The sequence below is a fragment of the Dipodomys spectabilis genome, unplaced genomic scaffold (assembly GCF_019054845.1).
Source record: "Dipodomys spectabilis isolate Male_0828 unplaced genomic scaffold, ASM1905484v1 ptg000163l, whole genome shotgun sequence".
In the NCBI taxonomy this organism is placed as follows: domain Eukaryota; kingdom Metazoa; phylum Chordata; class Mammalia; order Rodentia; family Heteromyidae; genus Dipodomys; species Dipodomys spectabilis.
The window spans coordinates 20,938,891-20,964,985 of record NW_024870840.1 but is presented as its reverse complement, the minus strand read 5'-3'; the positions used below and the strand labels follow the sequence as shown (position 1 = coordinate 20,964,985).

At 54.7% G+C, this 26,095-nt stretch overlaps 2 protein-coding genes across 2 annotated transcripts in view; both read left to right on the top strand.

Annotated features, from left to right (window-relative positions):
* Window positions 1-26,095, top strand: part of Josd1 (Josephin domain containing 1) — a 312,495-nt gene that overhangs the window by 177,375 nt on the left and 109,025 nt on the right. The window lies entirely within an intron of this gene.
* On the top strand, window positions 9,139-10,600 carry Kcnj4 (potassium inwardly rectifying channel subfamily J member 4). Its single transcript, XM_042693136.1, has one exon. It carries the CDS (start codon window positions 9,178-9,180, stop codon window positions 10,513-10,515), a length of 1,338 nt encoding a protein of 445 aa, XP_042549070.1. The 5' UTR covers window positions 9,139-9,177; the 3' UTR covers window positions 10,516-10,600.

The following is a 26,095-nucleotide window of genomic DNA, read 5'->3' as shown; positions in this document are numbered from 1 at the left end:
CACGTGTACACACTAATTTAAAAACTTTTCATGGCTATTTTCGCCCTCCATAGGTAACACATTCATATGGTTCTAAAATTAAAAAAAGACACCAACGAGAAAACAGTGCGAATTTTTCCTCCCACCCCATCCCCAGCCACCTGCTTCCCTCGCTGGCAGCCGGCAATGTCACCCGCTTCCCGGGTCTCCATCCAGAGACGAGCAGATATGTGTAGCTATAAATTCATTCTCTCTCCTTTTTTTACACAAGCGGCAGCTACTCTACGCGGCGCCGTTCATGGCGGTGGCCTTCTCCACTTAAAAATACATCCCCAGACCCACACGGTCCCGAAAGAGCTCCCTCCTCGTCTTTTATGGCTGCTGCGTGGTGTGCCGTGCTGCCGTTCATTAGCCCGTGTGCCTTTGGGCTGCTTCCAAGCCGCGCTGCAGCCGGCCAGGCTGCCTGGCTTCCCACGAGCAAGCGCCACCGACCAGCTGGAGTCTGGGGACCAGGCAGGCGCTGCCCCCCCCCACCCCAGTGACCTCTGCAGAGAGCCCTGGAGGGAATGGGGGTCCTCACCCCCTGCTCCTGGGGGCGGGGGTGCTGTTAACTGAGCTCTAAGGACCAGATCATCCCTGGCTCCCCCTTTCCTGTCCCTCCCCGTCTCACCCAAGGCTGGCGCTCTCCCACTCGAGCCACAGCTCTGCTTCTGGCTTTTTGGTGTGTTTTAATTAGAAGATGCTCATGGATTTGTCTGCCTGAGCTAGCTCTGAACCTCGATCCTCAGATCTCAGTCTTCTCTGAGTTGCTACGATTACAGGCGTGAGCCACGGCACCTGCCTTGTTGTCGTACTTCTTGTTTCTGCTTGTCTTCAAGATTTCATATGTGAGTTTAAAAGACCAAACCAAGCAAAACCCGGCAACCTGCCCCCCCACCCCAGGCTGAGAGCAAGGGCCCAGCCATCCCGAGCACCACACCCTCCTGCCCACCGCACCACTGCAGCCAGCTCTGCTGAACATTCTCAATACACCAGACTTCTTCTAGAATGTTCTACACATCATTTTTTTTTTCACAAGGACACCCAGGGTTCCTCATTCCCACGCAGCTCTCAGCTTACCTTTGAGTCTCCTTGTCTTCTTCTGCCACACCAAACTTTTCTTTCGCTGGATTTCAAACTACCTTTGTGTGCCAGAGTGTCAGCTGCCCCCGTAGACCTGGGTGAGTTCCAGGCCACATCGGACCCCAGTTGTAATCAATACCACGGCTTGAGTGGCTGGTGGGGAGAAACAGCGGGGGGGGGGGGGGGAGGTGATGGGAAGAGCAAAGCCCTGCCCCAGTCCCTGACCTGTCTGGTGACTGCTGGTTCTCTTTCCCCAGTGAGGCTGACTTGCTGCAGGACTCACGGTGTTTATCAAGCAGAAGCAGGTGGTGGGACAGGGTCTTCCTGTCTTGCAGGGGGCTCTGGTGCGACTGCTCAGGTGCTGCCACTTAAGAGCTGTGTGGCTTCAAGTAACTTGCTGAATCTCTCTGAGCCCCGGTTAGATTTCTAAAATAGGCCCGGTAACAATACCTTTCTGTGAGGTCACTGAGTGGATCGATCCATCACAGCGTAAAGCACTCAGAAGTGCCCTGGCCCAGAGTAAATGGGGACATCATTGCTCGGCTACGGGGGCCTTGAGTTCTGCAATGTCACGTGGTGGGCCGGTGGGGGAGGGGCTGGGTGTGCAGTGCGATTTCAGGGTCCGGAGGAAGGGGCGGGGAGAAGAGCAGCGGCCCTTCCTCCTGCCCTTCACCCTGCACCTTGGCAGCCATCACCCTCCCCCTGCAGCCTGGGACCACGGTGCAGGTAGGCATGGCTGTGGTCCTGCAAATGAGCCTGTCACCGCCGCCTAGCGCTTCTGTGGCGGGCCGGCCCGGGCTCTTGGGCGGGCCGGAGCGTGGTCCCTGAGACTGGGGAGGAAATGGGTAGCAGGACCGTTCAGCTTGGGGTAGCTCCCATCATGTCTTCACTTCTGTAGGCATTGGCTCTCATTTGCTCTGTTTGCAGTGGGTCTTATGCAGGGAGCTCGGTAGTTTGACCTGTTGGTGAGGTGTGCGGGGACCAGAGAGGTTAAGTCACCAGCCTAAGGTCACACAGACAGAATGTGTATAGAGACTTCAGAGTTAAATCTGAGGTTCATGGACTGGAGGGATCTGGCTCCTCAGAGGACCAGGGACCAGTGGGGACAACGTCCTCTGTGGCTAGTTCTAGTCTTAGCTCCTCTTTTAAATTAGTGTGTGTGTGTGTGTGTGCGCGCGCGCGCACGTGCGTGCGTGTGCATACTAGTACTGGGACTTGAACTCAGGGCTTGGGCACTGTCCCTTAGCTTTGGCACTCAAGGCTAGCACTCTACTTCCACAGCTCCACTTCCCGCTTTTTGGTGGTTAATTTAGAGATAAGAATCTCAGAGAATTTCCTGCATGGGCTGGCTTTGAACCTTTATCCTCAGATCTCAGCCTCCTGAGTACCTAGGATTACAGGTATGAGCCACTGCACCTAGCTCTTTTTTTTGTTTGTCCATCCTGGGGCTTGCACTCACGATCTGGGCACTGTCCCTGAACTATTTTGCTCAAGGCTAGGGCTCTACCACTTTGAACTACAGCCTCACTTCTGGTTTTCTGGTGGTTCATTGGAGATAAGAGTCTCTTAGACGCTCAGACTGCCTGGGGCTGGCTTCAAACTGTGATCCTCAGATCTCAGCCTCCTGAGTAGCCAGGATGACCGGTGTGAGCCACCAGCGCCCTTCTTTAATTTTTGAAGTTCAGCTGCTTGGAGCCCTGAGTCCCTTCCCTTCCTTCAGAGGCCCCAGGGATTAGGGAGGAGGGGGCCTCTGCCCAGCTAGAGGAGTCCAGGCCAAAAGCCCCAGGGCTGGAATGCAGAGCAGTGCAGAGCTTTTCCTTCGGAAAGGGGCAGTGGTGTGAATTCCTGCCACTTGCCCCAGGGAGATCCTCCCATCTGCCCCCTCCTCAGCCCTCACTGCAGGCTGAAGCTGGGGGGCTGGGAGGAGGAGTCTGTCAGACAAAACTCCTCCCCCACCTGCTTCGTTCAAAGACTGCTGGACGTCGTGACAGGTTCCACCTCTTTTACCCTCCCCCCCCCAACCCGCCAGAACAGCTTCATGGTGGAGCCAGGCCTGGGATTTCCCAGCTCTCAATCCAGTGTTTCCATGATCTCTGTTGACATGTCACGTGGAGTTTTGTGTGGAGACCCTGCTGACCCATCCCGCCACCCTGAGCATCTCTGCGCTGAGGTCTCGTCCTATGGTGGCCTGGTGGGGTCAGTACTGATATCGCCATTTCCATGTGCAGGCAGGGAAACCAAGGCTCAAAGCTGAGGTGCTCCAGCCCAGGCCAAGAGCCAGGTCCTGCCACCCCGCAGGACATAACCGCAACCTCACACGACTTTCAAAAAGTCCTGTGGGGAGCCCAAGGCAGGAGCAAGAACCGAAGACTGCAGGGCCCGAGAGGGATGAGCAGGACCTAAGAGGAGCCAGGCTAGACCGTGAGCCAGGAACCTGGAGCCAGCTAGACCTGAGTGCAAGTCCTGCTCTGTCACGTCTCTCCCATCCCCCCTCCCGATGCTTGTCACCCCAGTGTTGCAGCTACCATCCCTTCGCTGAGCAAGAGAAGTGAGAACCTTCTCATGGTGTGTCTGGTGCTTAGTACTTGTTAAATAAACAGATGTGTGGCCATGCTTCATGAGTGGACAGGCGGGGTCCAGCATGGACTCCGCATACCCTGTGAGTTCCTTCTGTGGACAGGCTTCCGAGACAGGGGCGGGGCTGAGCTGTGTGGCCTCTCCTTGTCCCACCAATTGCAAACCTCCGAGGCTGGTGGTGGATGAATCAGACAGGCTGCGCTGGTGCTGGCTTCCCCCAGCTCCATCCTCTGGTCCTGGCTGAGTTCAGAAGGGCTGGGCTGCTGGAGTGGGCAGGGCCAGGTGAGCAGCACACACCACCTCCTCACCACCCAGCTCAGCCATGCTTTGGACCTGTTTCCAGCTGTCCAGTGAGGTCTGGACTAGAGGCTCCCAGGTGTCTCATGTTCACAGCTTAAGAAAAGTTAAAAGAAAGAAGAACAAAAAGGCCGGCGCTGGTGGCTCACGCCTGTCATCCTAGCTACTCAGAGGCTGAGATCTCAGGATCTCGGTTCAAAGCCAGCCCAGGCAGGAAAGTCTTATCTCCAATATACCACAAGAAAACGAACTGGTGCTGTGGCTCAAGTGGTAGAGTGCTAGCCTTGAGCTGAAGAGTTGAGGAACAGTGCCCAGGCCCAGAGTTCAGGCCCCACAATGAAGAAGGAGAAGGAGGAGGAGGAGGAGGAGGAGGAGAGAAGGTTGCTGGTGTAGCATGATCATTTATTCACATTAAGAAGCTGGTAGGCTCAAATCTGTAATCCCAGCTACTCAGGGGGACTGAGACCAGAGGATGGAGGTTCAAAGCCAGCCTAGGTGGAAAAGTCTGTGAAAATTTTTTTTTTTTGCCAGTCCTGGGGCTTGAACTCTGGGCCTGGGCACTGTCCCTGAGAGTTTTGCTCAAGGCTAGCACTCTACCACTTGAATCACAGCACCACTTCCAGCTTTTTCTGTTTATGTGGTGCTTCATGCAGGCTAGGCAAGCACTCTACCACTGAGCCACCTTCCCAGCCCTTAAATATTTCTTAAAGCCCATTGTGTTTAAGGGCGGATGGATCTAAATTAAGGCTGAATGTCCCTTCCTGCCCCTGAGGCCTGTGTACTATCTCCAGGAAGCCCTGGCCACGTTCCCGTGGTGGTCACAAGGAAACTACCCTGAGCTGGCTGGGAGAGGTGCTGTGTGCTCAGTCTGTGCACAGCCAGGGGGGCGGGGGGGGGGGACCTCACATGCCGCCATGGGTGACAGAGAGGACCCCTCTGGAGATCTGGCTTTTCTCCTGGGCATAGTAATGCACCAGGGCATGCTGGGAGCTCTACAACCCCACCCCAGACCGGGCCTAGCACAGGAAGAAATGGCGATGGGACCTGGAGGGGAGGCACAGGGTGAAGGGGTTACCGCATTGCACTATGGGATGGGAACAGCAGGACTGCTGCTGGCCCTGGGCTGGCTCAGTGGGAGCCATGCCTGGGGCTGGGAGAGGGAGGTGTGGCAGCCACCCTCATGGGGGCACCCATTCTTCAGTCCCTCACCCCAGGCCCCCCACAGCCTGGGAAGACCCCCGGGCCAGGAACGGGTCCCCTGAGCAAAGAACTGAAGGTCTCCCACACCTGGGTTTGGGGGGGACGGTCCCCCTCTCCCGCGTTCAGGACACCCATCAAAAGCCAGGGCTGCGATGCCCTGTCCACTCTCCCTCTCGTGAGGATGGGCTCCAGGCTGGGCCCGACGGGCTCCAGCGCGTGTTCCCTCTTAGCCCCCCGCCCTTCCAGGGAGGATGTGGATGGATGTGTGCACAGATCTGGCCAGGGCAGGCCAGCCCAGCCTCACTCTGCGAACCTCAGCGGATCTTCTCCATCCCTAGACGTGCATGGCGTCAGTGCCCCGTTCCTCTGGCTGACTGTGTGTCTGGGGTGCTGAGGGAGGAATTGGAGGCCATGGGGGGACACAGTAGAGGAGGATGTGGAAGGCAGGCCTCTCCAAAAAAAAGCTGAATTTTGACCAGAAACAGCACCTCCCGTCTCTCACAAACAGCCCCCTGGAGTCCAGCTTCTGGGACTCTAGGGCAGATGACAGAGTTTGGGAGCCCAGCTAAAGCTAGGAGCTCTGAGGACCAGAACAAGGCCCGTTTTTCTTTTTGGTACCAGTCCTGGAGTTTGAACTCGGGGTCCAGGCACTGTCCCTGAGCTGCTTCTGCTCAAGACTAGCACACTACCACTTGAGCCACAGCACCACTTCTAGCCTTGAGCGTTGCTAACTGCAGATAATCTCACAGACTTTCCTGCCCAGTCTGGCTTTGAAGCATGATGCTCAGGTCTCATGGGTTTGAATTGCGATCGTCAGCTCTCAGCCTCTTGAACAGCTAGGATTACAGGCATGGCCACCAGAGCAATTTTTCTACAGGGAACCAAATGTCTGGGTCTGGATAAGGAAATGGACCCAGAGCAGTCAGCACCTTGCCCAAGTCACACAGCATTATCCGGGACATGAACTTAGAATTGGGGGACCCAGAGAGCCCTTTGGCGGGGCAGAGCCGGGAGAAGAAATGGGGGGTTGGAGGGGCGACTGTGGGGGAGGCAAGGGGAGGGCCGGGAGAGGGAGTATCTCTGGGGAAGAGGCAGGCTGGAAGCTGTTGATCTCTAAATTATAGCATTGGCGAGCACCGGTTGCTGCGGCAACGGAGTTGTCCTGAACCAGGGAAGTGTATAAACATTACCACAGATGCACAATTAGATCAGGAAGAAGAATAGAACAGAAAATAGAAACTTCCAGCCTTATATAATTCGGGGCCAAAATGTTATCAGGGACTCAGGCCAGGTCCTGGCCCTGCCTCTGCTGCGGGGCTCCACACTCTCTGCCCCAGGACCTTGGTAGCAATGAAGGACCGGAGACGGGATCGGCCCTCTGTGCCTCGTCTGTGAGTCTGCACCCGTGGGTGACTGACACAACTTAGCAAGGCTGACAGCCAGGCCTGCCTCTCACCAGCTCCCGGGAAGTGGGGAGGGGAAGCAGGCAGGGGGCAGCTGCTTTTTATCTTCTTAGGTCTTGTGAGGTAGAAACTCTGTGTGTGTGTGTGTGTGTGTGTGTGTGTGTGTGTGTGTGTGTGTGTGTGTGTGTGTGTGTGTGTGTGTGTGTGTGTGTGTGTGTGTGTGTGTGTGTGTGTTAGTCTAGTACTGGGCTTGAACTCAGGGCCTGGGCGCTTGCCCTGAGTTTTTGTGCTCTGTCACTTTGAGCCACAGCTCCATTGCCAGCTTTTTGGTAATTGGAGATAAGAGGCTCATGGGCTGGTTGCCAGTGGCTCACGCCTGTAATTCTGGCTACTAAGGAGGGTGAAATCTGAGAATCCAGGTTCAAAGCCAGGCCAGACAGGAAAGTCTGTGAGACTCTTTATCTCTAAGAAACCACGTAGAAAGCCAGAAGTGGTAGAGCGCTTGCCTTGAGCTAAAGAGCTGAGGGACAGCACTCAGTCCCAGAGTTCAAGCTCCACAATCAACCTCCTCACAAAAAAAAAAAAAGAGCCTCATGGACTTTCTTGTCCAGGCTGGCTTTGAACCTGTGATCCCATATTTCAGCTTCCTGACTAGCTAGGATTACAGGTGTGATCCACAGTGCCTGGCTAAGGTAGAAATTTTTTATCTCACTTTGCAGGAGAGGAAACTGAGGCTCAGAAGTGACCTAGCTAACTCTGCCTCTCCCAATTCCAGTCTTTGTACCAGGAGCTCATCAAAGTTGACACCTTTTCCTCCTCCCTTCAGTTTGGACCAGTGACTTCCCAGCTGTGTAGTCTTGGGAAGGCCACTTTCCCTCTCTGAGCCTCCTGAGGATAGTGGTACCTAAACAGAGACAAAGTTTCAGCTTCCCCTCCCTCTGTCCTGACCAGCATACCGAGTTCTTCCCAACCCTTGCTCTCAACAAGTTTGGGGACAGGACAGGAATCTGGGGCTCAGTGGCTCAGGGCAACCCTGGCAAAGAAGAATCTAAGAGTTGAGCTCAGACTAGGAGGTAGCTGTGGGACCCAGCAATGTCCCTGGGACTCCCCTCCTGTTCCTGCCTGGGCGGTAGCCATTAGCCCAGGGGGCTACCAAGCACCAACATGCTAGTGCAAATGAACATCCTAGTGCAAATGAACTGAAACTTAAGTTTATATTATTATTATTACTTTGTTGTTGTTGTTGCTGATCCTGGGGCTTGAACTCAAGTCTAGGTGCTCTCCCTGAGCCTTTTGTGTTCAAGGCTAGTGTTCTCTCACTTGTGCCACTTTTTTGGGGAGGGAGGGGAGTAGTTTATTGGAGATAAGAATCTCCCAGGGGGGCTGGGAAGGTGGCTCAGTGGTAGAGCACTTGCCTTGCATGCCAGAGGCCCTGGGTTCGATTCCTCAGCACCACATAAGCAGAAAGAAAAAAGCCGGAAGTGGTGCTGTGGCTCAAAGTGGTAGATGCTAGCCTTGAGCTGAAGAGCTGAGGGACAGCGCCCAGGCCCAAAGTTCAGGCCCACGACCGGACCCAAAAAAAAAAAAAAGAATCTCCCAGGGTTTTTTCTGCCCAGGCTGGCTTCAAACCAGATTCCTCAGATCTCAGCCTCCTGAGTAGCTAGGATTACTGGCATGAGCCACTGGCACCCAGCTAAATTTGGTTTAATTTTAATCAGCTATAAAAAGCCACAGGGAAGCTGAGTGCTGGTGGGTCACATCTATAATCCCAGCTACTCAGGAGGCTGAGATCTGAGGATTGCAGTTTAAAGCCAGCCTGAGCAGGAAAGTCAGTGAGACTCTTTATCGCCAATGAACTACCCAAAAAGCTGTAAGTGGAGCTGTGGTTCAATTGGTAGAACACCAGGCTTGAGCTTTTAAAAAATACTGAGGGACCTGGGCGCCACTGGCTCACACCTGTAGTCCTAGCTACTCAGGAGGCTGAGATCTGAGGATCATGGTTCATAGTCAGCCGGGGCAGGAAAAGTCTGTGAGACTCTTATCTCCAATAAACCACTCAGAAAACCGGAAGTGGCGCTGTGGCTCCAGTGGTAGAGCACTTGCCTTGAGCTGAAGAGCTGAGGGACAGCGCCCAGGCCCAGAGTTTAAGCCCCACAACCAAAACAAAACAAAACAAACTGAGGGACAACACCTAGGCCTTGAGTTCAAGCCCCAGGATGGCCACAGGATGGCTACTGAATTGGACATCACAGGAGAACGTGCAGATTGTGAGATGCCCAGAAGTGTAGAGGCTAACCCAGGGACCTGAGTGGTGCCAGCATTCCAGGCAAACAAGACGTAGGGTGGAGGTAGAGTCAAGATGGGGGTCAGGAATGTTCCAGAAGAGCAACCAAGCTTGAAGGATGGGAACTAGGAGCAGGATCCTGGTGGCCTTAAGCTTCCTAGTGGCCAGGGCTGGGCCAGCCCTGGGGACATCAGCCTGGCCTTACCCTTGGCAGGGGCACAGGAAGTCGGGGTCCGGCGCCATTCCAGCCCCTCACCTGTCCACTCTGTCCCGCAGGCCCTGCATCTTCCCAGGTGACCACGCCGGCCTCAGGACATGCCCGGGCACAGCCGCAACGGGCAGGCCCACGTGCCCCGGCGGAAACGCCGCAACCGCTTCGTCAAGAAGAACGGCCAATGCAACGTGTACTTCGCCAACCTGAGCAACAAGTCCCAGCGCTACATGGCGGACATCTTCACCACGTGCGTGGACACGCGCTGGCGGTACATGCTCATGATCTTCTCCGCAGCCTTCCTCATCTCCTGGCTCTTCTTTGGCCTCCTCTTCTGGTGCATCGCCTTCTTCCACGGTGACCTGGAGGCCAGCCCCGCGGTGTCCGCCACCGCCGGGGGCTCCTCGGGCAGTGGCGCAGCAGGCCCGGTCCCCAAGCCTTGCATCATGCACGTGAACGGCTTCCTGGGCGCCTTCCTGTTCTCCGTGGAGACGCAGACCACCATCGGCTACGGGTTCCGGTGCGTGACGGAGGAGTGTCCGCTGGCCGTCATCGCCGTGGTGGTCCAGTCCATCGTGGGCTGCGTCATCGACTCCTTCATGATCGGCACCATCATGGCCAAGATGGCCCGGCCCAAGAAGCGGGCGCAGACGCTGCTGTTCAGCCACCACGCGGTGATCTCGGTGCGTGATGGCAAACTCTGCCTCATGTGGCGCGTGGGGAACCTGCGCAAAAGCCACATCGTGGAGGCCCACGTGCGGGCCCAGCTCATCAAGCCCTACATGACCCAGGAGGGGGAGTACCTGCCGCTGGACCAGCGGGACCTCAATGTGGGCTACGACATCGGCCTGGACCGCATCTTCCTAGTGTCGCCCATCATCATCGTCCATGAGATCGACGAGGACAGTCCCCTCTACGGCATGGGCAAGGAGGAGCTGGAGTCGGAGGACTTCGAGATCGTGGTCATCCTGGAGGGTATGGTGGAAGCCACCGCCATGACCACCCAGGCCCGCAGCTCCTACCTGGCCAGCGAGATCCTGTGGGGCCACCGCTTCGAGCCCGTGGTCTTTGAGGAGAAGAGCCACTACAAGGTAGACTATTCACGCTTCCATAAGACCTACGAGGTGGCGGGCACGCCTTGCTGTTCGGCACGGGAGCTGCAGGAGAGCAAGATCACCGTGCTGCCCGCGCCGCCGCCGCCGCCCAGTGCCTTCTGCTACGAGAACGAGCTGGCCCTCATGAGCCAGGAGGAAGAGGAGATGGAGGAGGAGGCGGCGGCCGCAGCGGCAGCCGTGGCTGCAGGCCTGGGCCTGGAGGCAGGCTCCAAGGAGGAGGCGGGCATCATCCGAATGCTGGAGTTTGGCAGCCACCTAGATCTGGATCGCATGCAAGCCACCCTCCCGCTGGACAACATCTCCTACCGCAGGGAGTCTGCCATCTGACCTCCAGGCCTCCTCCTCCTCCTTTCCTGCCAGAGCCTCTGCCCCTGTGGGATGCCAGGACTTCTCTCCCACACTCACCTTCTAGAGGAAGGTGGGAGGGGGCCTCAAAGACTAGGGGGGGACTCATTCCTGTTAAGACTACAGAGCCCAGGGCTGAGGAGAGCTCAGGTTCGCCAGCCCTTCCTCCTGGTAGTTCTGGGCCCCCAGGCCTTCCTCCCTCTCCCCACTGACCCTTCAAGGACACGGCCCCTCTGCTCTCAGAACCTTGGGGACAGCGGCTGGACTGCTGGGGGGGTGGCTATCATGGGGTTCTGGGTGGGCAGGGTGGGCCTGGGGGAGGGACGGGCGCGTTCCTTTTTTGCATGACTGTGGTCTGTGCTCATGACTTCCTTTTGTACATAGCTATGAACGGAGCGAGATGGAGACACCAAGTCCACCTCTGCCGTTTTGACCTGTAGGACAAGGAGATGGCGTCCTCTCTGTGTCCTTCCCGCCCCCTCTCCCCCCAGGCCCAGCCCTGACCTGACCCAGCTGGCTGGCCTTCTGGCGCTCGCAGCCAGCCATCTTGGTTTCCGAATGGTGCTGGGTTTGGGAGCAGAGGTGGGACCCAAAGAGGCAGGGCGAGGGCCGCCCCTCCCTCTCCTCGTGGCCTCTTCAGTCCTCCAGGATGATAAGGAGTTTGTAACTCTCTATTTTTAATAAAGGATGTGGTCCGGGATGGGTAGGCTGGTGGCGATGGAGAGAGTGCACGTGTGAGTGTGTCCGTGTGTGGGCTCCTTTCTGAGACACTGACCCTCTCACGGTCACCCTGAGTGGACATCAGGGAAACTTGGTCCTGAACCCAAAGCTTCGACTGAAACCTGGAGGTGTTGGGAAGGACCCACTGAATTTGCCACACAGACAGCAGACAGACAGACAGACAGAAACACACACACACACACACACAGAGCTAATGTTGCCTGCAGGCCACTGACAGGACTACCAGTTGGAGTTGATTACAGTCCAGACTTGGTCTTCCTCGCCGAGAGGCCGTTGGTAGCCTGCTCTGTGTAACACACCGGCCCCATAACTTGGGCAGCAACGATTTATTCTTTCTCCAGGACCTGTGGGTGGGCCTGGGGCTCCCCGTCTCAATTCTCTTGGGCTTCCTCCAACAGCTGTACCCAGGTGCCTGCCACAGCTCAGCTGTCCCTAAGAGGGCCTCGCCCACATGTCAGCTGGTGAGCTGGTGTTGTCTGGGGGGGGCTTCCTTTCTCCTCTGGGGGCTTCCCCTCCTTCAGTAAGCCACAGCAAAGGCAATCATGGTGTCTCAGGGCAGCAACTTGTGAAGGAAAGCAGAAGATACAGAGTCTCTGGAGGCCTCCACTTGAACTTGTATAGTTTCTCTTCCAGTGCATCCCATTGGCCAAAGGGCGGGATTAAACTCCGCCTTGTTGGGAAAGTGGTGAAGTCCCTTGGCAAGGTTATGCCCAGCAGGAGGGAACAGTGCCTGATCTACCCGCCACATCTGGCAGGATACTCAGGAGGCTGAGGTCTGGGAAGACAGAGACTCCTACCTCCAGCAACAAAAACCAGAATCCATGTGTGGCTCAAATGGTAGAGTGCCAGTTTTGAGTAGAAAAAGTGAAGCAAGAGTACAATTCGAGCCCTAGTACACACACACACACACACACACACACACACACACACACACCAGCACACACACACACACACACCAGCACACACACACACACACTCACACACTCACACACACACACACACCCCAGCACACACACACACACGCACACACACACACACACACACCAGCACACACACACACACACACACACACACACACACACACGATTCCTTGGCTCCCATTCCACTCCACATGTCTGTACCCAGCGTCTGGGCTGTAGGAAAGTAGAAAGCACCTTCCCTGATCTTAAGAATCTTCTGTGCCCAGGTGCCAGCTACCTCAGGATGCCCAGAACTAGCAGTGAACTCACTTTCTTTGAAGTGCAGTGGGCACTCCGTGAATGACCATATTCCAAGGCCCTCGGGTAAATATTGTACATCCTGCATGCCTCAACAGTTGAACAAGAACTAGAACAAGCACTATGGTCTTCTCTATGGTCCTGATAGTCTAGACAGAACAGGAAAGTCAGGCCCAGGGAACTCGAAGCTGGCTTGCACCAAGGGCAGGAGTGGCAGAGGCACAGAGGCCTGCATGTCCACTCCTTCCCTCCCCAGGGAGGGGACAGGGCCACCTGCTTTCCTCCCTGTCTCAAGACTTCCCAGAAGCTCCTGTGCCTCCAAGAGCCTACAAGGGCCACTTGGACATCAGCTTACCCAGTGGCCCAAGTTCTCAGGAGCACCCTGAGGTCTCTCACCTGGCCTGGTAGCTCATCAGGGATGTCCCTCTTTGCAGCCCTGCAGGAGAGGACCTGGCCTGTGCCTTACTCTCCTGCCTTCTTTGCCCCCAGTGAAGAAGCTCTAGTGTCAGGCAAGAAGCAGAGCGCTGATGGTTTGGCTCAGTGCCCCCACCTTGCCTGGAACTGGCCATGGGGTAGGGAAGGGGTGCAGAGAGGAGTTGGACTTTGGAGGAGAAATACAGAGGGGGGTCATTTCAGGCCTCCTCCATCTGTCTACAGTTTGCCACTTCCTCAAATGTGTGTGTGTGTGTGTGTGTGTGTGTGTGTGTGTGTGTGTGTGTGTGTGTATTTAGCATGTGTGTATTGGTACTGAGGCTTGAACTCAGGGTCTCAAGCACCCTGGTGCCCTTCCCTTGGCGTTTATTGCTCAAGGCTAGCACTTTAACCACTAGAACCAAACCTCCATTTTTGGCTTTTTGTTGGTGACTTGGAAATAAGCATCCCACAGACTTTACTGCTTGGCTGGCTTTGAACTGCGATCCTCAGCTCTCAGCCTCGGGAGTAGCTGGATCCTCTGGTGTCTGCTTTCGTGGATTCTTTTGATATGACCCCCATCTCCCCCACCCCGTGCTAGGTGACCCGTGGGACACAGGAGGGTCACGTTTGACCAGAGCCAGGCCTTCCCGGGCTGCACACGGGGTGTGGCGGAGGCTGTCTCCCGGGAGGGGCTCCGGCGGAGCGCGCCGAGCGCACAGCTGCAGGGCGGCTCCACCCGAGATGCAGGACGGCGCTGCAGAGCTCCCGCTCGCTGGCTCAGCTCTGCAGAGCGCTGACTCACCTTCTCCCACCTGTTCCCGCTCGCAGCCCTCCCACCTGCCGCCCTCCGCGTGCCGCGCCTCGGTCTTCCTTCCTCTCGGCTCCGGGTGCCAGTGGGGGCGGGAGAGGCTCGGATGTCCTGGAGCTTGGAACCAGGACCGGGCTTTGGGCCGGCGCAGAGAGCCCCCCTCACCCCGCCCACCCTCCCAGCCGAGCCGGAAAGGGAAGGGGCTCCGACCCTGCCAAGTCACCGCCCCAGGGGGAGCGGTGGGCGGCTGGGAGCGCAGGTGGGAGCAGGGGAAGGGGCGTGGCTTAGAGGCTCCGCCCACACACCTGGGGCGGGCTCTACGAACCCATCCAAGGCTGGGAGGGGAAGGGGTGTGGCCTACAGGGGCTCCACCACACACCTAGGAGGGGGGGGGTTGCTGAAAACCCACCATTCAATGCGAGGGAAAGGGGTGTGTCCTAGCGGGGCCCCGCCCACATACCTGCGGGGGCGGGGCTGAAATCCACCATTCAAGCTCCACCCTGGAAGACTCCCATGGCTTCCTTCCTTAAACAGCTTACAGGCTTCCAGAGAAGCTGGGTGGTACTCGGCCCCGCACTGTCGTGGATCTCAGCCTCCTGAGCAGCTAGGATTTACAGCCACTGCACTCTGCTAAGACTGGGTTTTTGCCTCGTTGTATGTTAATCACTTCACTGGGTCTCATTTCTGTAGAGATCTTTGAGTTTAGAAGGTTCGCTGTCATGACCCCCAGTTCCGTGTCTTTTAGAACATGCAGGGGGATAGGGATAGAGTGGGATCGAACTGAGCCAGTAGTTGGCAACATCGTACACGACAGGAGCAGTGAAGAGCTGGGAAGGAGGCTCAGTGGTAGAGCGCTTGCCTTGCATGCCTGAGGCCCTGGGTTCGATTCCTCAGCACCACATAAGCAAAAAGAAAAAAAGCCGGAAGTGGCGCTGTGGCTCAAGTGGTAGAGTGCTAGTCTTGAGCTGAAGAGCTGAGGGACAGTGCCCAGGCCCAGAGTTCAGGCCCCACGACCGGACCCCCCAAACAAACAAACAAAAAAGACAGGAGCACTGAGATGCTGGTTGCTCTAGAACACCTCTGCCGGCCTGTGAGCGGCTCAGCTCATCCCCATTTTACAGATGGGGAGATTCGGAGCAGTGCTGCACTTTGCCCTAAGGCTGTCTGCTTTGTGTGTGTGTGTGTGTGTGTGTGTGTGTGTGTGTGTGTGTGCCAGTACTGGGGCTTGAACTCAGGGCTTCACCATCTCCCTTAGCTTTGCCCACTCAAAGATGGCACTCTATCACTTGAGCCAGAATTCCATTTCTGAATTTTGCTGGTTAATTGGAGATAAGAGTCTCATGGACCTTCCTGCCCAGTCTGTCTTTGAACTGTAAACCTCAGATCTTAGCCTCCTAAGGAGCTAAGATTGCAGCATAAGCCCATCAAGCCCACCCTACTGGCTTTTATATTGATGACCCTTTAGCCTTGACCACAGCACTCTGGTGGCGAGGCCCAAGCAGGAGAAAGGGACGCGGTGTAGGGGGTCAGGCAGTTCTGGGAAGCTGGGCCAGGTGAGCGAGGGAGGACATCAGATAGACGATCCAGAGGCTTTTCCTACAGACAGTGGGAGCCATGGCAGCGAGGGACTAGTGGGGTGAGTGACAGAGGTGGCATTCTGGAAACTGGGGCTTCTGAGTGGGCTGGAGTGGAGGTGGGGCATCAGAGTTGCTAACCATGCTGGCAGGGCAGCAGCCTGGAGGGTCTCTCTCCCCCCCTCCCCCTGCACCTCCTTACAGCTTTGGTGGCTCCCCAGGCTTCTGGCTCTTGAAGAAAGCTGGAGGGGACAGCAAGAATAGGGAGTCAGCACTGGGACTCAGAAGAGACAGACAGGTCCTGGGAAGCTGGCAGGTATGGGGCAGATTAACAACAGGAATGGAGGGATGGAGTGGTGCCAGGAAGGAGGATTCACACACTGGCAATTGAGCACAGAGAGGAAGGATGGCCCAGTGTCTGCAGGGAAGAGGTAAGGGAGGAAGGGACCACTAATGGCCTTGCCACCCCCCCCCCCATAGCCATGGTTCAGCCATGAGCATCCTGGCTCCTTCCATGTGCTGTGACAGTGCCCCTTCCACTGGCCCACTCCACCACTTGAGCCACACTTCCAGGCCCGCATTTTGCAGGCTGGAGTCTCACAGACTTTTCTGCCTAGGCTGGCTTCCGATGGCAGCGATCATCCAGGACTCAGACTCCTGAGTAGCTAGGATTACAGGCGTGAGCTGTACCAGGTGCAGCTTTTATTTCTATCATCCCCCAAGCCTGGCCTCTGCTGCACAGGTTAACCGTGGCAGGCCCCCCGGGAACACTGCAGGAGCCCTTTCTACCCCGAGTCTGCAATAACCCACACCTGTCCTGTGCCGGGGAGGAAACAGGCCCAGCCAGGGTGGCTGCCCGAGGTCCCCTCACCCAGGACTTGGCTGAAGATTGTTCTTACATTGCAGTGGCTGGAGAGAGAGGGGACAGGGTGGCACATCACTGCCTCAGTTTCCCCTCTGCTGCCTCCACATCAGAATGATCTCACTTTCCCCTCCCCAGGAAAGTCTTATCACTGAGTGCAGTTACCATTCACCCCAGGCCTGCCCCGGGGTTCCCATCCCTATGCTGGCCCCACAGCGCCCCCAGTGGTGGCCTCAGGGACTGCCGGCTGCAGAAAGCCTGCTGGCATGGCCCCCAGCCCAGCCTGGCACCCCAACCCCTAGGCTGGCTTGGCGTCCCAGGCCCCAGAGCCCCGCTGGCCCCACCTTCATGCCTTCCCTCACCCCAGCTATGTGTGTGTGTGGCAGGGGCGGGGTGGGGTGGAGCCAGGGCTGGGAGACAGGAGTTGGAGGAGGGATTTTTGAGCTTGGCCGACTTCATCCCCGTGTGGGTTTCCTAGACCCGAACCAGCCCTTCACTGGCCATGTGTGACACCCTCCCCCACAAACCAGAGCATCAGGCATAGCCAGAACTTGCCAAGCTCTGGACCTGGGGATGGAGTGACTGAAAGTGGTGTTCATAGAAAATGCCCGTGGGACTTCAAAGGTGAGTCTATAAAAGCAAATGCAGATATCTTATTCATATCTTTTTTTTAATTGGTGAGATTTGAGCTCCTAGGTAGGCAGGGCAGTGTCTCTGACCCACATTCCCAGCCCTCCCTATAGAATCTAGCTATGTAGCCCAGGCTGGCCTCAAACGTGAATCCTCCTGTCTCAGCCTCCTCAGAGCTGTACCAGGATATTTATTGAGGTAGGTCTGGCTAGCTATTGTACCACAAATCTTTTTTTTTTTTTTTTTTGGTCCTGAACTCTGGGCCTGGGTGCTATCCCTCATCTCTTCAGCTCAAGGCTAGTGCTCTACCACTTGAGTCACAACGTCACTTCCGGCTTTTTTCTTTTTTCTTATGTAGTGCTGAGGAATCGAACCCAGGGCCTCATGCATGCAAGGCAAGTGCTCTACCACTGAGCCACCTTCCCAGCCCCTGTACCACAAATCTTGATCTTCTCTTATCTCCACCTCCAGAGTAATTGGAATTACAGGCGTGGGCCACTGTGGCTGTCTTAAAAGACACTCATAATTGTAAGCTGGGAGCCGGCAGCTCATGCCCATAATTCTAACAGCTCAGGAGGCTGAGATTTGAGGATTGTGGTTCACAGCCAGACTGAGCGGAAAAGTCCACGAGACTCTTACTTTCAATTAACCACCAGAAAACTGAAAGTGTAGCTGTGGCTCAAGTGGTGGAGTTCCAACCTTGAGCAAAAAAAAAACTAAAGGATAGCACCCAGGTCCTGAGTTCCTAGTAGACACGCACACAAATAAAATACACCTATTAGGCCAATCATCAGAGATCCTTCCTGTCTAAGAAGCCCTGCTTCTTTTGCCCTGCTTCCCAGAATTTGGATGGAAAGCAGGAGGCCAGCTTGGGCTGCAGAGGGAAACTTGTCTCAAAAACATACAAACAACAACCAAACAGCTGCTCAGGAGGCAAGGAGAGGAGGATCTCAATCAGAGGCTGTCCTCAACCAAAGCTCAAGAAAACATTTGAAAAATAGACAGGAGCAAAACAACTGGGAAGGATCATGGCTCAGACTGCGGAGCCCTTTCTGGAGGTCTTCAGTTCCATCCTCAGTACAGTGAAAAATTAAATGCAGAAAGGCAGAGTAAGAACTTACAGATTCAGTCAGATTTCACAGTGAGATTTCACCAGCAGACTGACACTTGGACTCAAACTAAACAAACTGTAAAACATCATCGTGATGGTCTGAGGGAATTAATGATATAGGGTAAGTGGAGTTTGAGGTGCCGTTTGTTTGTTTGTTATTTTTTGTCGATCAGGGGCTTGAACTCTGGACCTACGTGCTGTCCCTCAGCTCTTCAGCTCAAGGCGAGCGCTCTACCACTTGAGCCACAGCACACTGGTTTTCTAGTGGTTTATTGGAGATAAGAGTCTCACGGAGTTTCCTGCCCGGGCTGGCTTTGAACTGTGATCATCAGATCTCAGCCTCCTGAGTAGCTAGGATTACAGGTGTGAGCCACCAGCGCCCAGCATGGGGTACCATTTTAAAGAGTCCTTTTCTTTTTTTCCTGGCAGTACTGGGATTTGAACTCAAGGCCTTGTGCTTGCTAGGCAGGCACTCTACCACTAAGACAAAGCTCTGGGGGTTTTTGTTTTGTTTTGTTTTGCTTTGCTTTAGCTATTTTTAAAATAGGGTCTGGCATTTTTGCCTGGGCTAGCCTTGACCATAGTCTTCATTGGGTTTTTTTGGTCAGTCCTGGGGCTTGAACTCTGGGCGCTGTCCCTGAGGGATTATAGGCGTGAGCCACCGGCGCCCAGCTTAGCCTGTACTTTTGTATATGTTTGGAAGTTTTTATAATAAAAAATATTTTTAAAATAAGAAATTGAGTCACCTCTTACGAAGGCTAACTGGCAGTTTGGAAGTGACTTGACTCATATAAGAAGAGGGGGAGGCAAAACATTTTCCTCCTCTGTGAGAAGATCGAAAATCAAAAGATTTGTCATTATATTAATGTCAGATCAAGTAGGCTTCAAAGGCAAAAAGAAGCATTATTAGAAACAAAGCAGTAACAGTTCCAGAAGATGAAACAATTCTAAACTCTTACACACCTGATAACATTACCTCGGAACATACAAGGCAAAGCAGGGAGAAAGGAGCGATGCCATTGTCATCATGATAAATGAATCTCGGCTGGGAAGGTGGCTCCATGGCAGAGTGCTTGCCTAGCATGCATGCAGCCCTGGGTTTGATTCCTCAGTACCACATAAGCAGAAAAAGCCAGAAGTTTGTGCTGTGCTCAAGTGGTAGAGTGCTAGCCTTGAGCAAGAGAAACTCAGGGATAGTGCCTAGGCCCTGGGTTCAAGCCCCAGGACTGGTAAAAAAAAAAAAAAAAAGTCCCAAATTTTCAGTGACCAGCACCAAGGCGATGAAAGAGTTAACTAAGGATATACAAGATGTAAATAAGACAGACACTCAGTGTCATTAGTAATCAGGGAAATGCAAATTAGAGCCACAATGCGTTGGAATTCTACTCCCACTAGTTTGGCAGAAAGTATGAAGCTGAACTGGGTAGAGCTGGCGAGGATTTGATCCGGGGAGACTCTCACCACTTTGGGTGGGAGTGGAAATTGGTTCATTCTCCCTGGAAAATAGTTCAGCCGTGCCTGATAACATGGAGCATGTGGCACAAATCATAATTCAGCAATTCTCGCCTTGAACTTTGTTATTTAAGGAAACATGGCCATGGGAGCTCAGAGGGGCCCGCAGCTGTACTTCTAGACTGTGGTAATATCTTTCCATCCGTGTGGATGACTAGAGTAATTTTAGTGACTTAAAACACAGAGGACATTGTCTCTGTTGAGTGAACCACAGAGGGATGTTCTAGGGGGCACATTGGTAAACAAAGAATTCCTTTCGGATGGGGGAGATGGCCCATCTCTGAGTCTCAGTTTCCTCATCTGTAAAATGGGCCCAAAGGAGCCAGGCACCAGCAGCTCACAATCTCTAATCCTAGCTACTTAGGAGGCTGAAGTCTGGGGATCCCAATGTGAGGCCAGCCCCCACAGACAAATCTGGGAGAGTCTTACTGCCAATTCATCAGCAAAAGGCCAGAGTACAGGTGTGGCTCAAGTGGTAGAGCACCAGCCTTAAGGGGAAAAAAAGCCACCCAAGATTACAAGGCTGTGTGTTCCATCCCCAGCTAGTTTTCATACACAAGCTCAGAGACAGCGCCTAGGTCCTGAATTCAAGCCTCATGACCGACAAAAAAAAGAGAGAAAAAGATTTCACTAGTGAATACCAGGCTCAGGCCAGGCCCAGAGGGGCTGTCAGGCCCCCAGCAACTCCCAGGGGGAGGCCTGGTGGTTAGAAGCCTCACTCTGCAGCCAAGAGGCCCGTCTTCAGCAGCTACTCCTCTAACCCCTTGTCTGGGTTCTGGGTCACATGGGGCTGACTCCACCTCCCGGACAGAGCAGAGCACACCCTCCTCGAAGAGATGTCAGTGTCCTTCCTGGAGACAAAGGCTTAAGAGCAGAGGCGAGGGGATGGGAGGGAATTTGAAGATGCTGACTGGCCACAGGGCCTTCCTGACAGCTCTAGACAGGAGGGGGGAGGTGCCCACCACCCACAGGGCTTACCAGATCCCTGCAGCTCCGTCTGGCCTATCCATGCTTTAAAGTCCAATTTTCCCAGTCCAGATGCTGGCAGATGTGGGAGAGCAGTTACCTATCTAGGCCACAAGGCCCTGGGCTCCATCGCCAGCCCTGCACTGTGGACATAAAGCTCCAGGCTTCTGTGGAGAGATAGTTCATAGTAATTTACATCTGACACAGCCAAGGTTCACAGAGGGTGGGTAACTCCAACGCTGCCACGGGCTCCGTCTCCAATTTTATTTTATTTTTATTTTTATTTATTTATTTATTTTTTATTTTTGGGTCCGGTTGTGGGGCCTGAACTCTGGGCCTGGGCACTGTCCCTCAGCTCTTCAGCTCAAGGTTAGCGCTCTACCACTTGAGCCACAGCGCCACTTCTGGCTTTTTTCTTTTTGCTTATGTGGTGCTGAGGAACCGAACCCAGGGCCTCAGGCATGCAAGGCAAGTGCTCTACCACTGAGCCACCTTCCCAGCCCTTTATTTTTATTTTTATTTCAATCTTTATTTCACTATTAAAAAGGTGCACTCATTACCTTACTCATGTAACTGTAATCCTCTGTATAGTATCTTTACAATAAAAATAAATAAATAAAAGAAAAAAATAAATAAAAAGGTGATGTAAAAGGGGTTACAGTTACATAAATCAGGTAGAGAGTACATTTCTTTTTGGACAAGGTCACCCCTACCCTTGCCCTCTCCCTCCCATTTTTTATTTTATCTTTTTTCACTTTAATGTTATTACTATTATTTTTTCCAGTCCTGGGGCTTGAACTCAAGGCCTGGGCACTGTCCCTGAGCTTCTCTTTTGCTCAAGGCTAGCACTCTACCACTTGAGCCACAGCACCACTTCTGACTTTTTTTTGCTTATGTGGTACTGCGGAATCAAACCCAGGGCTTCATGCATGCTAGGCAAGTACTCTACCACTAAGCCGCATTCCCAGCACTTCATTTTAATTTTTATTTTATTTTATTTTATTTTGGTGCCCGTACTGGGTTTGAATTTAGGACCTGAGCGCTGTTCCTGAGCTTTTGCACTCAAGGCTTGAGCTCTACTAGTTGAGCCACAGCTCCATTTCCAGCTTTTTGGTGATTAATTGGAAGTAAAGAGTCTCATGGGCTTTTCTGCCTGGGCTGGCTTTGAGCCTCAATCCTCAGATCTCAGCCTCCTGAGCAGCTAGGGTTGCAGGCGTGAGCCACAGGCACCTGGACTAGTCTCAGCCTGTGGGTCTCCTATCCTCGGGCCGAGCCTCCCAGGGTGAGCCTCCTCCCAGGGGATCTCTCCTCAGCTACCACCCCTCCACACCTCTCTAGCTCAGAGCTCCCAGCAGGCCCTGCGGCACCCCTTTCCCCAGGTACTTTCCAATCCCAAAGCCTCTGTCTTCTGGCCAGGGGTCACCCTTTCCTGGAGTCTACATGCAGCCTCTAAGTCCTATGGCCTCTCTCTCCTAGCAGTGTGTCTCAGTGGGCACCTGTCCCTACGGTGCCTAGGACTCTTCATGCCAGCCTGCTAGTCCAGCTCAGAGCTTGCGCCCAGCTGCAGAACAGCAAGTGCTAACTCTCCTCCTTGGCACTGTGTGGGATGAGGTGGGATCTCAGAAAGTCTCTGGTACCAGGCCTCCTATCCCCAGCCTCCCCCACCATTCACCCCCAGTTCCTTCCCCTTAACCTTCACCCAGAATAAGTGCCTGTCCAGCTAACGGGGATCCTGCCTCCACTGGGGCTTGTCTTCCCACCAAGATCGCAGCAGGTAAGGCACCAGCACATAATTAGGTTTAGAAAACACCTGCCAGATTGAACGTTGGCGCTCTATATCCCAGGCCCACCTCATGGAAAGTCATCCCAGCTCCCCACCTGCAATGTCTACAGCTGCCACACGGGGGCAGCAGCTGAGCACAACCTGGGCTGGCCAGGAGGGAAGCTGAGCAAAGGGCCCAAGGGGGGACTGATCTCACCCCAGGATCTTCAGGTTCCTCATCTGCAGGCTGTCTGCAGAGCCGGTCTCTCGCCCTCTCCCCCGTCTCCAAGGCACACTGTTTGCATCAGGCTGGCTTTGAACTGTCAGTCCTCCTGGCTGTGCCTCTCAAGGGTTCAGGTTGCAGGTATGTGGCACCTTGTCCAGCTACAAGGGCATTTTTGTTTCTGATAATTCCTGACAAATGAACACTCAGGCTCCCTGCTCACAAAGCAGGGGCCCCATGAGGGTCTCATAAAAGCCTTTTGCGGGCTGGGAATGTGGCTTCGTGGTAGAGTGCTTGCCTAGCAGGCATGAAGTCCTGGGTTTGATTCCTTAGTACCACATAAACAGAAAAAGCCAGAAGTGGTGCTATGGCTTATTTGGTAGAGTGCTAGCCTTGAGAACAGAGAGGCTCAGGCCCTGAGTTCAAGCCCCAGGACTGGCAAAAATAAAAAAAAAAAAAAACATTAAAAAATAAATGTCTCTTGCATCCTGCTGGAGTCGGGGTGCAAAGCATCTGAGATGGGGGGTGTAGCTCTTGAGGTCACACAACTCCCAGACCCACTTCTGGCCCCATGAAAAGCACACATGGGAAAATTGAGTCGGGCTCCAGTGGCTCTCACCTGTAATCCTGGCTCCTCAGGAGATTGAGATCTGATCAAGGTTCAAAGCCAGCCCGGGCAGGAAAGCCCGTGAGACTCACATCTGGTATTAACCAGCAAAACACTAGAAGTTGAGCTGTGGCTCAAGGAGGAGATCACCAGCCTAGAATGAAAAAGCTACGCAAGAGGGCAAAGCCTCACCGAGCTCTGGTGGCTCACGCCTGTGATCCTAGCTACTCTGAGGATCGCAGTTCAAAGCCAGCCCAGGCAGGAAAGTCTGTGAGACTCTTTTTTTTTTTTTTTTTTGTCAGTCATGGGACTTGAACTCAGGGCCTGGGCGCTGTCCCTCAACTCTTCAGCTCAAGGCAAGCGCTCTACCACTTAAGCCACCGCACCCCTTCTGGTTTTCTGGTGGTTTATTGGAGATAAGAGTCTCACAGATGTTCTTGCCTAGGCTGACTTTGAATCGTGATCCTCAAATCCCAGCCTCCTGAGTGGCTAGGATGACAGCCACCAGCACCTGTCTTTCCATGAGACTCTGATCTCCCATAAACCACCAGAAAACCGGAAGTGCTGCCGGGGCTCCATGGTAGAGCGCTAACCTTGAGCTGGAGAGCTGAGGGACGGCGCCCAGGCCCAGAGTTCAAGCCCCACAAGAAGGGAGAGACTTCTGGGCCCTGGACTGTGCCAAGAGCCCCTCACCACACCCAACGTCTGCCTCAGTGGACCTGGGCCTCCTGCCCTACGCCTGGCAGTCAGCATTGGCCTCTCATTTTATTCCCCCTGGGGAGGGAGAGACAAAGCCGGGTGTGGGAGGAGGGTGGCTTAGCAGCCTCTGAGAGCCTCCCTCCTGCGCCCGGCACACCGCACCAGCAGATGGAGACACTGAGGCACAGAGAGATGCCAAGGCAGGGCCAGGACTGGGACCGCCATCGCTCCACGCTGGCCTTGCGCCAGAGTGCTGTGCGCTTCACCTCCGAGCAGGACGGGAACGCAGGGACACGCTGGCTGGACCTTGCCCCAGGCTGGCCCAGCCCAAGGTGCTACCTCACCCCAGCTCACTCCACCCAGTCACCCCATGATGCTCTCCTGCTGCCCATGAGGTTGAGCCATGGCCTCCTGGATGGACAGCGGAGCTGACTGGAGTCCAGCCTGGGGCTTCAAGACTGACTGTCACTCAGGATGCTGAATCTCCTCCCTTCCTTCCTTCCTCCTTCCTTCCTTCCTTCCTTCCTTCCTTCCTTCCTTCTTCCTTCCTTCCTCCTTCCTTCCTCCTTCCTTCCTTCTTTCCTTCCCTCACTCCCTCCCTCCTTCCCTTCCTTCCTCCCTCCCTTCCTTCCTTCCTTCCCTCCCTTCCTCCTTCTCTCCTCCTTCCTTCCTCCCTTCCTCCCTTCCTTTCTTCCCCCCCCCTTCTTTTTTGTGGGTCAGGGCCCATACTGGGGCTTGAACTCAGAGTCTTAAGCTCTCACCTCTTTTACTCCAGGCTGGTGATCTACTACTTGAGCCACACCTCCACTTCTGGCCTTTTGCTGGTTAATTGGAGATAGCCACAGATCTGTCTACCAGGGCTGACTGTACTTCAATCGTCAGATCTCGGCTTGCTGAGTAGGAGGATAGGTGTGGGCAGCCAGTGCCCAGCATGGGCTCTGTGAGTGGCAAGGCAAGTGAGTCTCTAGATCACAGGACACCTTCCCATGCCTCAGTTTCCCTTGCCTTCCCCACATACAGGACAACTAGAGAGGCAGAAGAGGGGTCTTCCAGCCTGCCCAGATACCAAGTCCCAGCCCGATTCCCGGGAGACCCGGGGCCCTGCCTGCCAGCAGCCTGGGAGCAGCGCCCTCTGCTGGACACAGAGTCGGGGAAGCTGTTCAGATGCTGGCCACCTGATTGGGGGGCGGGGAGCCAGGGCACATCCTAGGCCAGCAGGCCAGGGAGCCCCGAGGATGGGGAGAGAAGGCAGGGCTCAGGCAGGGACAACCAGAGCCACCAGAACCGGCATCAGCGCCATGGGCTGGGGAGCAGGGACAGGCTTGGGCGCTACAGGTGCTGCACGATGACATGTCTCCTCCCACTACCCGCATTCCAGCCCAGACTGCTCAGCCACAGTGGAGGCGGGGAAGACAGGATGCTGGCGTGGAGATGCAGGGCCAGAGTAAGATGTCAGCTCAGCCAGAGAGCCTGAAATTCTTCCTGCCCACCATCATCACCTCCATCACCGCCTCCATCATCCTCTCCATCACCACCTCCATCGCTGTCACTGCCATCTGCATCCCAGGCTTCAGAGGAATGCCAGCCATTTCCACCCATGGCCAGAGTACAGCTTGTGGAAGCAGCAGGCTGGTGAGAAGCCTTCTGGAAGCTTCCATCAGGTTTAGGTTCTGGGCTGGGCTGGGTGAATGGGTGAAGCCTGAAAGCTTATTTGCCATTCCCTGTCCAACTAAACACCAGGCAGGAATGTACCCCAGGGCTGCTTGGCTCCGCTGATTCCAGTCTGCTACGGCATCTATCCAGGAAGCCATGGCTGGTCTCTTGGCTTTCTCTGCAGCCCTAGAGCCTGAAGAGTGGTAAGGAGTGAGTTTCTAGACGAGCCAAGTTTCTAGTTGATCTATGCTTCAGTTTCCCCAGCCTTCCCTACTCACAGTGCAAAAGAGGAATTGCCTAAGAAAGGTGGGAGGGGGCTTGGGGGGGCTGGTGCAGAGCGGGGGTGGGGGAGTAGGGAGAGGCTGCTGGTGGCTCATGCCTGTAATCTTAGATACTCCGGAGACTGAGATCTGAGGATCCCCATTCAAAGCCAGCCCGGGCAGGAAAGGCTGTGACTTTTTTTTTTGTCCATCATGGAGCTTGAACTCTGGGCCTAGGCGCTGTCCCTCAGCTCTTCAGCTCAAGGCTAGCACTCTACCACTTGAGCCACAGTGCACTTCCAGTTTTCTGGTGGTTTATTGGAGATAAGAATTTCACAGCCTAGGGGTTGGGAAGGTGGCTCAGCGGTAGAGCACTTGCCTTGCATGCCTGAGGCCCTGGGTTCAATTCCTCAGCACCACATAAGCAAAAAGAAAAAAGCCGGAAGTGGCACTGTGGCTCAAGTGGTAGAGCACTAGCCTTGAGCTGAAGAGCTGAGGGACAGCGCCCAGGCCCAGAGTTCAG

Excerpts from the sequence above, each read along its gene's own strand:
- Kcnj4 (XM_042693136.1), top strand. The coding sequence starts at position 9,178 with ATGCCCGGGCACAGCCGCAACGGGCAGGCCCACGTGCCCCGGCGGAAA.